Raw genomic sequence first — 15,725 nt, forward strand, 5'->3', positions numbered from 1 at the left:
ATTAATATTAGTAACTTAAATAATACTAACAATAGCCCAAACCAAAATCAAATCAATACTAATGCTAACAAAAGACATTCAATTCAATACTACGAACGGCAATGTATCTATATTTTATTTGGCAATAATTTAGATAAAAAAGCATATCCAATTTTTATTTTTTCTTTAGCGTTTAGTCATGTAATTAATACTACCTTATTAGTCTACTTATTTTAGCATGACTTAGTACTTTTAGATTATGTTTATTTTTTGTAATTAGCAATATTTATATTACATAATTTTATTGTCTTTACTGTTGAATATTTTAGGATAATGCCATGACACATCTCTAATTTTGAGCACAAGTTATATGTTTTGTGCTACGAAGATTTTACGGAAAAAACCCGAATAACCCAAGAAAAATCAAGATTGAAAACCTGAGTTTTATTGGTTTGGTTTGGTCTTTAGATTTAATAACCGGACATAATTGATTTGGTTTGGTAATTACAAAATCCAAACCAACCCGACCTATATACACCCCTACTACAAATCAGGATGTTCTGTACGCTCAATTCAAAATTAGAGAGGAAGAAATTTACTGCCCAATAATATCACTTGCAATAAAATTTCAGATTAATTTCAAGTATGACGGCCACTAAACTTTATCTTCGTACATTAAAATCAACAAAATTATTTTTTACAGTAGTTAAGTCACTAAACTATGTTATGTTGCCAAACCACAGAAATCAAACTTCCCAAGTCCGGAAATAAAACGTCATTTTCCCATCATTATTGTTTCTCTGGAAAAAAAATCTTTTCAAAATAAGATTATCCGATTTTTTTTTTTTTTTTTTGTCAATCAAAGTGACATATGTTAAAAATTAAGTAACATTACAAGGAGCAATAGCTGGTGGTGTTATAACATTACAAAAAAATATTTGATCACTCCCACCACCGTGTACTACATTATCTATACTAGGGTTCGTCACACTATCAAGACAAAAAGAGATGGGTTCCACTTCAAGAGTTGTACGTAGAGGGCGTCTGTGAAGCGTGCCCCGTTGGTTAGCTAGAAATTCGTTCATTGCAAAAGGAGGTGGTTGCACAAAAAACAATTGTGGAGGCATTGTATGCTAATGTGGTCCCATATTTGGCGAGTGTATCTGCTACCTGATTTTGCTCCCTGTAAGTATGCATGACCCATTGTCTATCCAGCTGTTGTAGTAGGTATCTGCATTCATGTGTTAAAGATGTGTGTTGTGGATTGAGATGACAGAGTAGAGAGATTACCTCAGTGGAATCCACATTAACTTCCAATGGTGCGAGTTTGTGCTGTAGAGCAAGTCGTAAACCTTCTTGTAGGCCAGTGAGTTCCATGTAGTGATGATTTCTTGTTGGCCTTGTACCCGTATAACCTAGAAACCATTTGCCCGTTGAATCTCTAATTACACCCCCAAACCTCCTTTTTTGGTCCATTAAGTTATAGGCCCCGTCTGAATTTAATTTATAATACCTATGTGCACGAGGATTCCACTTAACATCTATGTAAGTAGGAGTGTTAGTGTGTGTGCTATGTGTAATACCTAGGTGGAAATACTCAGCAGGTTGACCTAAGATGTGCTGAATATTTGGAGGATGATTGATGTTTTCAAACACAAGGCGATTGCGACTTTTCCATATGTGCCATAGGGCATAAGAAATGATAGTAGGAAAGTTCGTTAGAGTGGTAGTAAGGTTATTGTAGAGTATGAAACCCAGAAGTTTTAATGGAGTTTGTTTGTGGAGTGTGTGAAGATTTATGTTGAGATGCTGAATGCTTAGTTGTTGCCATACTGTTTGTGCTTGGTGGCATTCAAAGAACAAATATACAATAGTTTCATCAGTGAGTTGGCAGACCGGGCACAATGAATTGTGGGTAACATGGATAGTGTAGAGGTAACTAGTCATTGGTAATCGATGATGGCACATTTGCCAAAGGAAATGTTTTATCTTTTAAGGTAATTGTAGTTTCCATAACCATTGGAAAGAGGTGTGGTCTGATTTGGTACGTAGCTATCTATAGAGGAATTTAACTGTGAAAAGCCCATTAGGTATGAGACCTCAATAGATGTGATCATGTGATTGATGATTAGTGATGGAAAGGATATATTGATTATGTAGTTGGTGATGTAAATCTTGAGGGAGCTCAAAAGATATTTTAGGAATATTTAGAAAGTTCCCGTGTATATAAGATGCTAGGGTGGAGCAGTGGTCATTGCGGGGTAAAGGCCCTGCAATTAAGTTTCTAAGTATTAGGTTGGTTCCTATCCAAGGTTCTGTCCAAAATTTGATGTGATTTCCATTAGCAACATGCCAGCAGATGCCAAGTTGGCATGAGGCCCATCCTTGTTGGATGGCTTTCCAAATAGAGGAAGTATGAGTAGAAGTGGTTGAGTGTGAGTATTTTGAAAGTATAATTGAAGCCCAGTGGGATGAAGATGAAGTAAATAATCTCACGGCTACGGATCCTAGTAAGGCGCTATTTTTGGCGACTAGATTATGTATTCCCAGGCCTCCACTAGTTTTTGGTTGTTGGATAGTTTCCCAGTTAATAAGGTGTATTTTACATTTTTGAGGTATGAATCCCCAAAGAAAATCATGCTGATATCGTTCTAACTTAGAGGTAATATGAGTGGGGAGCTTGATCATTTGCATTACATGATTGAGTAGGAAGTTTAGGGTTTCTTTGATAAGAGTGGTTCTGCCTGCCATGGTAAGGCAATTTGTTTTCCATTCGGCTAGTCTATTCTTAAAGTTATCAAGAAAGAATTGAAAGTCAACAGTTTTAGGCTTCTTCGTGAAAATCGGATATCCTAAGTATTTGCCAAATTTGGATCCTTACTTCATGTGTAAATAGGTAATCACTGTTTCTTTAGCGAATAGGGAGTTAGTTTCTTAGAAGAATTTTTTTGATTTATTGTAATTTATAGTGAGTCCAGAAACTTGAGTAAAAAGGTTTAGGGTATCTATGATAGTGTTAATGCTATTTGTAGAGTTTTTAGAAAGAATAGTGATGTCATCTGCAAATAATAGGTGAGATAGTGGTGGTCTTTGTCGGGATAATTTGATTGGTTTCCATTTTTGGTAGTCCACTTCCATGTGTATTTCGCGTGAGAGCATTTCCATACATAATATTAATATGTATGGTGATAGAGGATCCCCCTGACGAATGCCTCATGAAGGGGAGAAGAAGGGAGAGGGTTGTCCATTAATAAGAATGGAGATTGAAGAAGTTGTTATACAAGACATGATTAATTTTATCAATTTAGGGGGAAAATTGAAGTAATGTAGGTTTTCGTGGATGAAGCCCCATTCTAATTTATCAAAAGCCTTTTCAAGGTCCAATTTAAGTAGAAAAAAAGTTTGAGTACCTCTTTTTTTCTTGAAGTGGTGCATAACTTCTTGTACAATAAGCACATTATCAGAGGCCTTACGGTTAGGCAAGAAAGCTGATTGTTTCGGACTGATGATAGTAGATAATATTGGTTTAATGCAAAATATAATAATTTTAGTAATGAACTTATAGATACTGTTATAAAGACCTATGGGCCGATATTGGGTGATGAGGGAAGGTTGTTGTGTTTTTGGGATGAGACATAGATAGGTTTTATTTGTTTCAGGGGTAATTATTATGTGTTAAATATTTCCTTACAAAAGAAAATAACAGAGTGATTTATATGAGGCCAATAGGTTTGGAGGAAATATGGATGGAGTCCATCCGGTCCAGGGGCTTTAAAAGGTTGGAAAGTTTTTAGTGCATTAGTGATTTCTAAAGATGTAAGTGGTGAATCATGTTTTGCAAAGTTAGTAGGAGTGATGGTATGATGCTTGGCTTTAACTGTAGGAAGAGTGTTATGGGTGTGATTAGTGGTGAATAAGTCATGGTAATGATCCTCTATATAGAGGTTAATATCGCGTTGGTCTAATATCCAATTGCCCACTGAATCTTGAAGAGTAGTAATGCGGTTATACCTATGGCGCTTTAAAGTTGTAAGGTGAAAAAATTTGGTATTGGCATCTCCCTCTTATAGCCAACTTATTCTAGATTTTAACTTCCAAAAATCCTCTTCTAGTTTTAGTAGGTCATTGTATTGGGCTATTAGGTCAGTTTCTAGGTGTTGTAAAAATTGACTATTGATGTATTTGGGTGAATTTTGGATTCCTTGAAGCCTTGCGAGAAGAATTTTTTTCCTATGAAAAATATTCCCAAAGGTAGTTTGATTCCATTCTTGGATATGAGTGGTAAAATCCTTAACGACTGTTAGTAGGGGCTTATTAATAGTCCAATTATGGGTAATTGTTGAAGTAAATTGGGGGTGGGTGGTCCACATTGTTTCAAAACGAAATATTTTGTCCTTAGGCTCTTTGTGTTTTTTTAGATTTAGTAGTAACAGGCTATGATCAGAGTGCGTCCGAGGAAGATGATGAACTGAAGATTCAGGGAAGATGTTAACCACTCATAATTTGCTAAACATCTATTATCTTTCCAAGATGCGATGGGAGATATGTATATTATTAGACCAAGTATATTTACCACCTGTATAGCCTAGATCAATTAAATTACAATGATTAAGACAAGCAAGGAAATTGTCACTCATCCTATTATTAATATGTAGACCACCAATTTTTTTTCTATTGAGTTAATAGTTTCATTAAACAATACACCAATTAACCAAGGTAGATTAATTTTGGCATGTAAAATACGAAGATTGACCCATAGAACAGTACGTGCATGAATATCATTTTTTGCATAAATAACAGATAACAACCAAGGATTAGGGTTGGGGTGTACCGGGACAATGGAGTGAATTTCTTGGCTCGTGGTAGCTACTTGGTCTAGATGGAGTTCATCAGCCTTCCATAGTAAAGCAATACCTCTAGAAACTCCTTGAGCTGGTGACTGAGCCAAGTGTGAAAACCCAAACTCATGTTTAAGTTACTCATGGTCTTGCACGTGAGTTTCTAGTAGTGCTACCAACGCACGCTTGTGATAATTAAACATGGATCAGAAATTACGTTTGAAATCAGAGGACTGTGCTCCTCTACAATTCTAAATGACCAATTGCATGGATTGATTATTGAGTGTGTTGGTTGGAGATTCCCTCTCCAACGTGGAATATCGGTTCATCAGTGCTGGGATTAGCACTATGGCAAATTTGCCTACCTCTGGGTTTCTTGTTGGACGGATGTTTAGTGAGACACTTAGGAGTTCTGGTGGGCAAGTGATGATCACCTTTCGTTCGTACTGTTCTTTTATGATGCAAATTTTGTTTCCATTGAGGTAGCATAGGATTGGGAGGGTTTCTCGTATCTCCGCCATGGTGGATGCCACCTCCATTTGAGCTATTTCGACGAGTTCTTATGGAGGTGGATTGGGAGGTTGGACTGGAATCATTGGAGGGGTGAGAGGTTGATACGTTGAGGCTTGGGCATGTAATGGTATTATTGGAGCTATGGACGTGCATGGTTGGATCCATGTGACAAAAGCTTGTGGTGAATGTTGTGGTTGGTAGAAGGGTAACTCTAGTGTGTTGACTAGTGGTGGTGGATCATTCATTGATAGTGGTGGTGGAATTGGCGTGGCCATTTGTGGTTGTTGGTGGAGAGGTAATGGTGGGTGCATGGCCTAGAGAAATTGGATGTATAACATCAGCCCTATACACATCCCCTCTATGACTATTTGTGCTACGTCCATCGGGTTCTGGATCATCACTATGACATCCTGGTTGTCGATTTCCATCGTTAAAATCAATGCATGTTCTTGTAAACTCATCTCGAGCCAGGACTGTAGATACGTTTGTAGGGGTGGGTATTGAGTTATGTATATGGGTGTGAGTTGGGGATAGGGTTCGTTGGGTGGTGGCATGGTGATTGTGTTGAGGAACACTGGGTGTTGGAGAAGGTTGGTGTTTGTGAAGGAGATGGTTCACCGGTGATGAAAGTTGAGTTGTGATCTGTTCATGCAGATATTGTGTGTGTTGGGAAATAGTGTGATGTGTAGTAGTAGTGTGAAGTATAGTAGTAGGAGTAGTGGGGTTAATGATGATATTACTGGTAGTGGTTCTGCCTAAGAGCATAATGGAGTCGGTTGATTTGATAGAGGTAATTGAGTAGTAGTAATTTCATGTGAATTACGGTGGCATGAAGGGCTAGGATAGGTTGCTTATATTGGGTTTTGGGCTTCACCAGACGTTTGAGTTGTTGTTTGGGTGGAGATAGTAGTTATTGGGCCGGCGTGGTGTAAGTTATTATGGGTTATTGGGGAGAGGTTTAGTTCTGTGACATAGGCCTGCACTTGAGAGCCTATCGAAAGGGATGAGGTGGTATTGCATGGGTTGTGATTGGGTGTAGTGTCAGGCTCCTCTGCCACGTGGAGGGTGAGTGGGGTATGTGGATTTGTTTTAGCAGATGAGTCATTAATGTTGGTCGGTGATGTGGTGTATTGGGTTTGGATGGGAAGTGGGCTGGGAGCAGGCTGAGTGGTTTCAAGGGCCTTGTCATTTGGGCCTAATGAGCTACCCCGTTGATCCATTTGATTAGGATCTATTAGTATGTCAAAGGATGTTTCAGTAAAAAAATTTGGATTAGCGTTACAACTAGAATGGTTTAAGATTGTTAGTTAAGGATTTTTTATTTTTTATGGCGTGATTAGCTGTGTTGGAGAGAGTAGGGTTTTAGGAGCCATACCTGAAAATTCGCTGCTAGCATATGTCTTGGTGGGTGGTGATGCATGATGTGGTAGGGGTGATTTCCCTTTTGATCTATTCTTGGATGGGAATGTGATTGTTTGCCATTCAGTAGTGTCAATGTCTGGATTAGAATTTTTGGTAAAAGATGGTTGTGTTGTTTGGAGTTTAGTGGGAGCTGTGTGACGTGCTGTAGTGGTAGGATGTGTTGTTGGGGTAATGGTTGTCATGGAAGACGATGAGGGGGATGGGTGAAAAGGTTTTGTGTGACTAATATGACCACATAGTGTGCAGAGCATGTTGAGGCCCTCATACAATATTTGTTGTCTATGGGTACCAATGTACACATGTGTTTTAAGGGGCATTTCTAGAGGAACTTCTATGCATATTCTTGCATAACGTCCTCTGGTGGTGGCCGACGCGCATGTATCCACCTTGAGTAAGGATTCAATATTTTCGCCTACTCTTTGCAGTATTTCAAAGTCATAAAACTTAGTGTGTAGTTCTAGCAATCTTAACCATATTGTTGTGTATGTGACCTGGGTGTTGGAGGCTATAAATTTGGGTTCCCATTTGCGTACAGATAGGAAATGGTTGAGAATGAACCAGGGTCCTGTAAAGCTTTGAGCATATTTTCTTCTTTTTTGAACTTCATTAAGCAAAAGTCACATCCTAAGTCTATTAATGGTAGATCCTCTGTGGGTTTCCATAGTGTTCGGAGTTTAGTTCTGAGAGTTTGATGCCCAACCCTTCTGCCGAACACTTTGACAATGACAGAGAATTTCCATGGTGAGTACAAGCGAGATTTGTCTTCTGAGGTGATTGATATGAAGGTGTCTTGGTTGAAGTAATTGTTTGATTCATCGGAGAAATATATGTGTGAGTGTGTTTGGTGGCATGTGTTTGGATAGGAGTTGAGTTGGTTGTTAAGTAGTAAGGTTTGGGCGAAGGATAGTGAATGGGTAGAGACAATGGCAGTGGTTGGAGTTGGAGATGGAGATAGAGGTAGGTTAAGGTGCATGGAGATAATATCCGGTGGTTCAGGTGGTGGTACGGCGGTGGTGGTGTTGTTCATATCGTATATTTCTATAGAGAGAATTTCCCTTTTCTCACATATGTTAGAGTATTTTGACTGTCTGAGGTGATTGGTATGAAAGATTATCCGAATTGGCATCGAAAGAATGGAGTTTAAGCTTTGCTCCTATTTTTTTTTTCAATCCGCTAGGCAAGCGCCTAGGGCTAGTTTTTTATTAAAAATAGAAAAGTAAATACAATAATTCAAAAATTGTCATTGTCTTCCTTCAATGAAAGGAAATAGACTTTGCACTCTAATGTAATGTACTATCAAAATTGAGCATAATACTCAAATTGATATCACATTATGCCTACTAAAACTTTGTAGTTGTCAAAACAGCCCAAGTGAGTCCATGTCGACGTTGTATCCCCAGTCCAAAGCGTCCAAGTTCTAGAGTTAAATTTGATTTGCGTAAATAGCCCCTTTTCAGCAACTTCACGTAGACTCCACCAATTTGGTAGCTCTAGCATACGGCATTGTAGCATACGACACTGTAGCATACGACACTCTAGCATATGACACTGTAGCATATGACACTGTAGCATACGGTTACTGTAGCCAACCGGTACTATAGCACATGATCATGGGATGTCCCCTTGAGATTCCCACACTATTGAGGGGGCCAAGGTCCTTGGCATTTGCACCCAAAGTAATGCACATGCCTACAATGTGCTTGTCTGCATTATCAACTTCATTGTTTGGTATTTGAACCCATGCTTCACATGCTTTTGCTCCTTTTGATACATGAGTTTGTATTTCCCAAAAATCATGATTGCCTAGATCAATGTCTTGCATGTCCCAATTTAAAACCAGCATCATGCGAACGAATTGCACTGGCCAGTACATTTTGCACTTGTTTAATGTATCCATAGTCCATAAGGAATCTAGTTTGTCTCAAGGCGCATGTCAGACCTGTGCGTTGTTCCCATGTCAAAATCGATAGCACCTCTAGCTAGCCTTACTCGATTTGTGGACTCCATGCCTCCTTCCCATATTTTATCATAGGCGTGCAATTTAATAATAGTATGGCATTTGTTTAATTCCCATTTGACTCCTCGAAATCCCGCCAACTCCATATGTAGCATGCTTCCTTCTCGATCATCAACAATTTGCAGATTCCAAGCGTGCAAACTCATGTGATGGTGTGAGCAGCACCTTGATCCAGCGTTACCATGTGGACGCATGTGATGGTCATAGTAATGGCCATGTGATTTGAAAAAGAGCTTGCAACAAGTAGACATGTGATGGCATGTGAAATTGCCCATTTTTAAATCCCTTCCATTGGAATGAATGCAAAGCATTAATACCACAAATTGAAATTTCATTAAAAATAGATTAAGTTGACATGCCTCCTGCTCTTCCTTTTCTCTTTGCTTCTTATCTCCTGTCCACCTTCACCCTTAGACTTGGACATTGCAGCTTATCTTCATTAACTAACCTCCTTCCCTGTGCATCTAGATGCCAAAATTGTTGGCATTCTATTTCTCCATGATCTAAAGCATAATTAGCCAAGTGATCTGCCAGCTTGTTGCCCTCCCTATGAATATGAGTAACTGTGTAATTTCCCCCATTCATTAGTTGCATCATTTCCTCTACCTGCTCAGATATGATCCATGGTGGTTTCCAGATCCCATCCATTATCGTTTTTAATAACATTGAGTCAGTTTGAAGCCATACATGAGAGTATTGTTGAAATCTGCAGAACCTTAGTGCTTCTACCATGGCCTTCGCTTCAGCTACTGTGTTTGTTGTCTCCTCAATCTCCTTCCCTACTGACTTGACTATGTCACCATTTTCATTTCTTATACAAAAACCTATTGAGCTTTTGCCTGTATTTCCACACGATGCACCATCCGTATTAACTTTTAGCCATCCTGCACTTGGAAATTCCCACATGACTTTGGTAACCTTAAGTTTAGGAGTGAAATTTTCCATCATAGCTAATAGATGTTGCCATTTGTGAGGTACCATGTCCATCCCAGGCTTTCTCACTTTCACCAATGCCTGGAGATTTGATGAAACTTGATAAATCACCCTGCTAGTTGTCACAGCATCACCATACTTCATACTATTTCTTCTTTTCCAGAGTTCCCAGACTACACATGAGGGGAGTGCTTGCATTACTGGTTTGAGCCTTAAGCACGCATTTACAGTCCAACATTTTGTGATTGCTTGGTGCAATGTTAATCCCTCCACAGCTATTCCTGCCCTCGATAGAAAATACTTCCAAGTTGTCTTTGCAGTTTCTGATCTAAAAAACAAGTGCTGAAGAGATTCCTCGTCAGGCTGTACACAACACCAACATTTTGATGGCATGCAGTAGCCTACCCTTTTCATGAAATCATCTAAAGGTAACTTTGCTTTCCATACTTTTCACATGAAAAATGCTATTTTAAAAGGCAGTCCCTTTACCCAAATCATCCTATAAGCTGTTCTTGGTTCGTCTCTTCTTCTCATATAATCCCATGCTGACTTAACACTGAAATATCCTCTTGTTTCCAGCATCCAACAAGGCATGTCAAGAACCTGCTGAGGTGAAGGTGGTTTGATTTTCTCCAGAATGTGTACTGCTAAGTCTTCAGGAAGCATTTCAAATAGCTTGTCCACATCCCACTCACCATCTAAGGTAACATCATATACATTATGTACAGTTTCATCAATGCCAAAGTCCTGAGGAACTAAAAAATATAGTGCCCCAAGACCTGTCCAGTTTTCAAACCAAAATAGTGAGGATCCCCTTTTTGATTGCCAAAAGATTTGATGTTCAATCAGATCTCTACATTCCAACATTTTTCTCCAAATGTGAGACCCCTTTTTCCATGGAACAATTACAGAATTCAATTTCTTATAGTATTTTTGACATACGAAAGAGCTCCATAGGCTTGGTTTTGTTCTGAAATTCCACCACAACTTGCTGAATAATGCCTTTGCTACATCATGCAGTGACCTGAAACCTATTCCTCCTTCCTCAACTGGCATGCATAAGGTATTCCATGAAGCCCAATGCCTACTAGTTCCTCCTACAGAGCTGCTCCAGAAAAACTGAGCAAACAATTTGTGCAACCTATTTATCACATAATTTGGAGGGTTTACAACTGATAATAGATGCATAGGCATGCTTTGCAGTACATGGGATATAAGAACTGCCCTGCCCCTACTAATAATAACTTACGCTGCCATGATTGCAGTTTGTCCATTACCTTAGTAATTAGGGGCTGATAGTATTCCAGCCTTCTCCTTGCATAAAATATAGGACAACCTAGATATATGATAGGAAAATCATTCCTATGAATGCTTGTGATCCTTTCCACCTTGCTGACCACTTCCATGTCTGTTAAATGATGCAGGTACACAGTTGATTTGGTCTTGTTAACAAGCTGCCCAGATGCAACTTCATATGCATTCAGCACTTGCATAATCAGCATCAGAGATGTTTCATCCGAGGATGAGAAAATAATCATGTCATCTGCATACGCCAAATGATTGATCTTTGGACTCTACTTTGGCATCCCAAATCCACAAAAATACTGGTTAGTATGTAGTGCATTGAGACCCCTAGATAATGCTTCTGCTGCTAAGATAAACAAAGTTGGAGATACAGGATCACCTTGTTTTACTCCCCTTGAGTACTTAAAGAACCCATGAGCTTGACCATTGATTAGAATAGAATACCAATTGTTTGAAACTAATCCAAAGATAATCCCTATCAACCTTTCTGTGAATCCCATCTTTCTCAGTACCTTGGTTAGGAATAGCCAAGATAATCTATCATAAGCTTTTGTCATATCTAGCTTTAGGATGACATTAGGTCCAACCTTAGTTCTAAGCCTAATGTCAGTCACTATCTCCTGAGTTAGAAGGATGTTTTCTACTATATTCTTGCCCTTAACAAAACCTGACTATTCCACCGATATCAGACTTGGGAGAAATTTCACTAGCCTTTCATGTACCACCCTCGATATAACCTTATTTGAAAAGTTACTGAGGCTTATTGGTCTTAAATCAGAAAAAATGGTAACTTCTTTTTTCTTTGGTAGAAGAACTAGGTTGGTGTGCGTTACACACTTGGGTAGGTCATGACCATTGAAAAAATCCCTCACCATGTCATACAGGTCATCCCCTATTATGTCCCAACAAGAATGATAGAATTTGCCTATCATACCATCTGCCCCCCAGCACTATCACCAGTAAGTCCAAGTACTGTCACTTTAACCTCCTCTTTTGTTGGCTGCTTAATCAATTCTGCATTCTGATCAGTGTTAATCAGATTAGGAACATGCTCTATGATATTAAATGATGAAGGAGTAGCTGCTTCTGTGAACTGTTCCTCGTAGAATTTGATAGCCTCTTCTGCAATTTCTTGTTCTTCTACAATCCAGGTTCCTCCACTATTTTCAATTCTGTTAAGCTGATGTCTCTTCCTCCTACCTCTCACTTGTGCATGGAATAACTTAGTGTTCCTATCCCCTTCCTTGAACCAAGTCATGCCTACCTTTTGTTGCCAATATTTCTCCTCTAGTGCAAGACATTTGATCAATTCTGCTTGAACCTTTTGTAGCCTTTCCCTGTTCATCCCTGTAGGATTTGCTTCAAATTCTGCTTCATGAACCAGCACCACCTCCTCCATGCTTGCTATCTTTTGGAAAATATCTCCAAATGTAGCCTTACTCCACAATGAAATGGCCTTCTTTAATTTTTTTTAACTTGTGATTAAAAAGAATATAAGGATTTGCACTGAAATCAGCTGTCCAATTCTCTTTCACCACATCTTTAAAAGTCGCATGTTCCACCCAAAAGTTCAAGAACTTAAAAGGCTTTTTTATTGGTGGAGTCTCAATATCACACTTCAGATACATTGACTATGATCAGAACCAGTCATTGACAAATGTTGCACCTCTATTCCTGGAAATGTTTGTTGGAACTCAACATTGGCCAAACATCTGTCTAGCCTTTAGAATATACAGTCTTCCTCTGCTCTCCCATTCCATCATGTATGCTGCCTTTAAATCCAAGGTCGAAGAGATTGCAAGTGTTGACGCAGTGTCGAAAGTCATCAATTTCATTCAATGACACAGGTAACCTACCAAACTTCTCTTCTTCATCCCATATTACATTGAAATCACCTCCTACAAGCCATGGTGCATCCATATCCCTTGCCATTATATATAATGAATCCCATAATTCTATCCTCTCAATTACATCACATTTAGCATATATCAATGTTAGGACAAACTCCACATGCGATTTAGTATGAAACAATCGTAGTGTTAATTGTTGCACCATATTGTACATAACAGTTACCTCAAATACCTCATTTATGAAAGCCCAGATCTTGTTGGAAACATTTGAAATTGCCTGTGCAAGTCCTATCTTGTTTCTGTACCTTTCCAGTTTTTTTGCTTGTTGCTTTGGCTCCATTAATCCTACAATTTCATAGTGATTTTGCCTGTGCATTTTTGTCAACCTTTCAAAGGCCTGCTGTGTGTTGACTGACCTTATATTCCAACTGAGAGCATTCATCACTGATTGTTGGATTTAGTTAGCATTCTCCTTGTGTGCACCCCAGCTTTTGGGGCTGCAAAATTATCTTTTTGTTGTTTCTTCTTACCTTTTGCTGTTGATTTTGCCTTTTCCACTTGCGTAGGTGATAAGTCACCTTGCCTTGCAATATTCATAAGGTGTTGGGTAGTTGATTCTTGATCCATGTCGTATCCTGATCTACCAGGTTCTTCTCTTTCTTCATTGTCTTCCTTCCCTCCTGATGTAGCTCCAAATGCATTCTTTTTAGGGACCAAGGCCTTCTCTTCTCCTCTTTTTAACAGCTGCAACTGCTTTTTCTCCAATGTAACAATAACATTGACTAATTCTGTTTTTGTTTTGGTTGTTTCTCCTTCTCTGTTGTGTTGTGTCCTTGTGGGTCTTCTTGTTATTTCTAAAGTTTATCATCTTCTGTTCCTCCAGGATCATTTACCTCTGGGCCTCTTCCTTCATAGTTTCCAATTTCTATGACTTCTGCTATCTGATAATTATTGTTGTGCTCAAGATTTTCTGATCCTCCCTTTATTAAAAAATTACTAGTTGTATTGTTGTCATTGGCATGGGGCTCTCCATTTACACTTTGCGCATCTTCTTCTTTGTCCTTCTCATTTGGTTCCTCATCAGCTTGTGCTCCTAATGGTACTTCTTTCTCCTCTGAATCATATTCCCTTTGTGCATCCCATAGCCTGCCTCCACAACCTATGGATAATCATTCTCCACAGCCTTGCACTCTTTCTTTAAATGTAGAAGATTTTGACCCTTCTGCTTGAGAATTTGGAGTTTTATTAAGTTCCTTGTTCACTAATGTATCTTGTGATGGGATTTCCTGGCATGATGTATTGATCTTCACTATTCCATCTCCTATTTTATCCTTGAAACTTCTTTCTACCCATTGTGCAGTATCTTTTTTTGCTTTTGATGCCTCCTTTCCATTGACTAGACCATTAGTCAAACAAATGCCCGATGAGTTAAGATGAAAAGCTTGTGCTGCTGGATTTAGCTTTCCCTTATTATTGACCAACCCTTTTGCTTTGTAGATGCTTGGTTATGAACTGCTGGACTGTTTGTTGCTGCATTAGCTGCCACCATTGCCAATTGATTAACAGGTTCTTCCTCTTCATCCATCCCTTGTAATATTGCAAACTTGTTAGCAACTTGAACATGATCATTATCTTCATTGTCTACTGCTACCAATTCCTTACCACTGTTGCTTTGTGCTCCTGCTTGTCTATCTACAGTACTTGTACCCTCCTTGTTCTGATTATTTTCAAGCTGTTTAGCTGGTGCCATCTCCATTCCATTATTATTGAGACTAGTATTTTGATTTACTACATTTCTAACTCTGTTGTCCTTCACTTCCTTCCATTGCTCTTTTGCTGTAACATTCACATTACCCACGACCTTTCCACTAGATAAAATCATTATAGGCTGTGAGTTCCCTATGTCCTGCTTCTTAGCTGTATCTGCTTGGTTAGCATTCTCCTTCTCCACATATAGTTCAGGGTGTATCCTCCAACATTCAAATTGATCATGCCCTTGAAGTTTACAATGTCTACAATATTTAGGCAGCATGTCATATTGAATTCTCACCCATTCAATTCTTGTTGTTCCTTTAGCTTAATTGAATATGTCCATCCTCACCTTTTTAGGCAAATCTGCAAGTAGATCAACTAGTACCTTCACCCTAGCACAACTAGGTCTAGTTTTATTAATTGTTGCCATGTCTAGATGCATAGGTTTACCTACTGCTGTAGCTAGAGAAAATAGACATTCCTTCACAAAAAGGTTGGCAATAGACCTGGGAATGAAATCCAAGCCATTGCCTTGGGTGTTTCTTCATCTGCTCTAAACTTTGAGTCATAAATCAATAGCCTAAGATGATATTGATAGTCATCCCTGTTCTTTATGTAATGAGTTTTTGGTGAGAAATGAAGATAGTCCTGCCTTAACGTCATTCTAATCAAAATGTGCCTATCCCTTAGAAATCCAATGTTACACTCACCTTTAATTTCGCATTGAATTGGTATTAACTTACGCAGTTGTTGAATTTCTGGGCTGCCATAAGAACATTTACCAACTATTGCATATTGTAATCCTTCGATGATATCCATCCTTTTCTACTTCTGCTTCTGTGAACTGAATAACATGCTCTCCATTAAATATTGTAGGTGGACGAATGTGAATTAACTCAACTTCCTGTTGCTCATGCATTGCAACATTTAAAGTACAAGGTTTCAGAATTTTGGAGTAATCCATAGGCTGTTTGTTGTTATTTGTATTCCCTGATGTTTGTGCAATGTTTGGAGGAGGTTGGGTAGACAGCACAGCCACAAAAGGTGGCTGGCCACCTGCCTGTGTATCCATTATAGTTGTAATTCTTTAGCACTTTAATTACATGACAAAGGTGC

The 15,725-nt window shown here is 38.8% G+C and overlaps 1 protein-coding gene across 1 annotated transcript; it reads right to left on the reverse strand.

Annotated features, from left to right (window-relative positions):
* Positions 1–12,443: 12,443 nt before the first annotated feature.
* Positions 12,444–13,299, reverse strand: LOC138875455 (uncharacterized). The gene is made up of 2 exons (XM_070154285.1): positions 12,742–13,299; positions 12,444–12,623 (listed from the first exon to the last, which is right to left on the reverse strand). Exons 1-2 carry the CDS (start codon positions 13,297–13,299, stop codon positions 12,444–12,446), a joined length of 738 nt encoding a protein of 245 aa, XP_070010386.1.
* Positions 13,300–15,725: the final 2,426 nt, after the last annotated feature.

The sequence above is a fragment of the Nicotiana sylvestris genome, chromosome 8, assembly GCF_000393655.2.
Source record: "Nicotiana sylvestris chromosome 8, ASM39365v2, whole genome shotgun sequence".
Taxonomy (NCBI): Eukaryota; Viridiplantae; Streptophyta; class Magnoliopsida; order Solanales; family Solanaceae; genus Nicotiana; species Nicotiana sylvestris.

Coding starts and splice junctions, on each gene's coding strand:
- LOC138875455 (XM_070154285.1), bottom strand. CDS start 13,299: ATGAATGCTCTCAGTTGGAATATAAGGTCAGTCAACACACAGCAGGCC. Junction 12,624..12,741: donor TGGGAGAGCAGAGGAAGACT/GTATATTCTAAA, acceptor ATGTATCTGAAG/TGTGATATTGAGACTCCACC.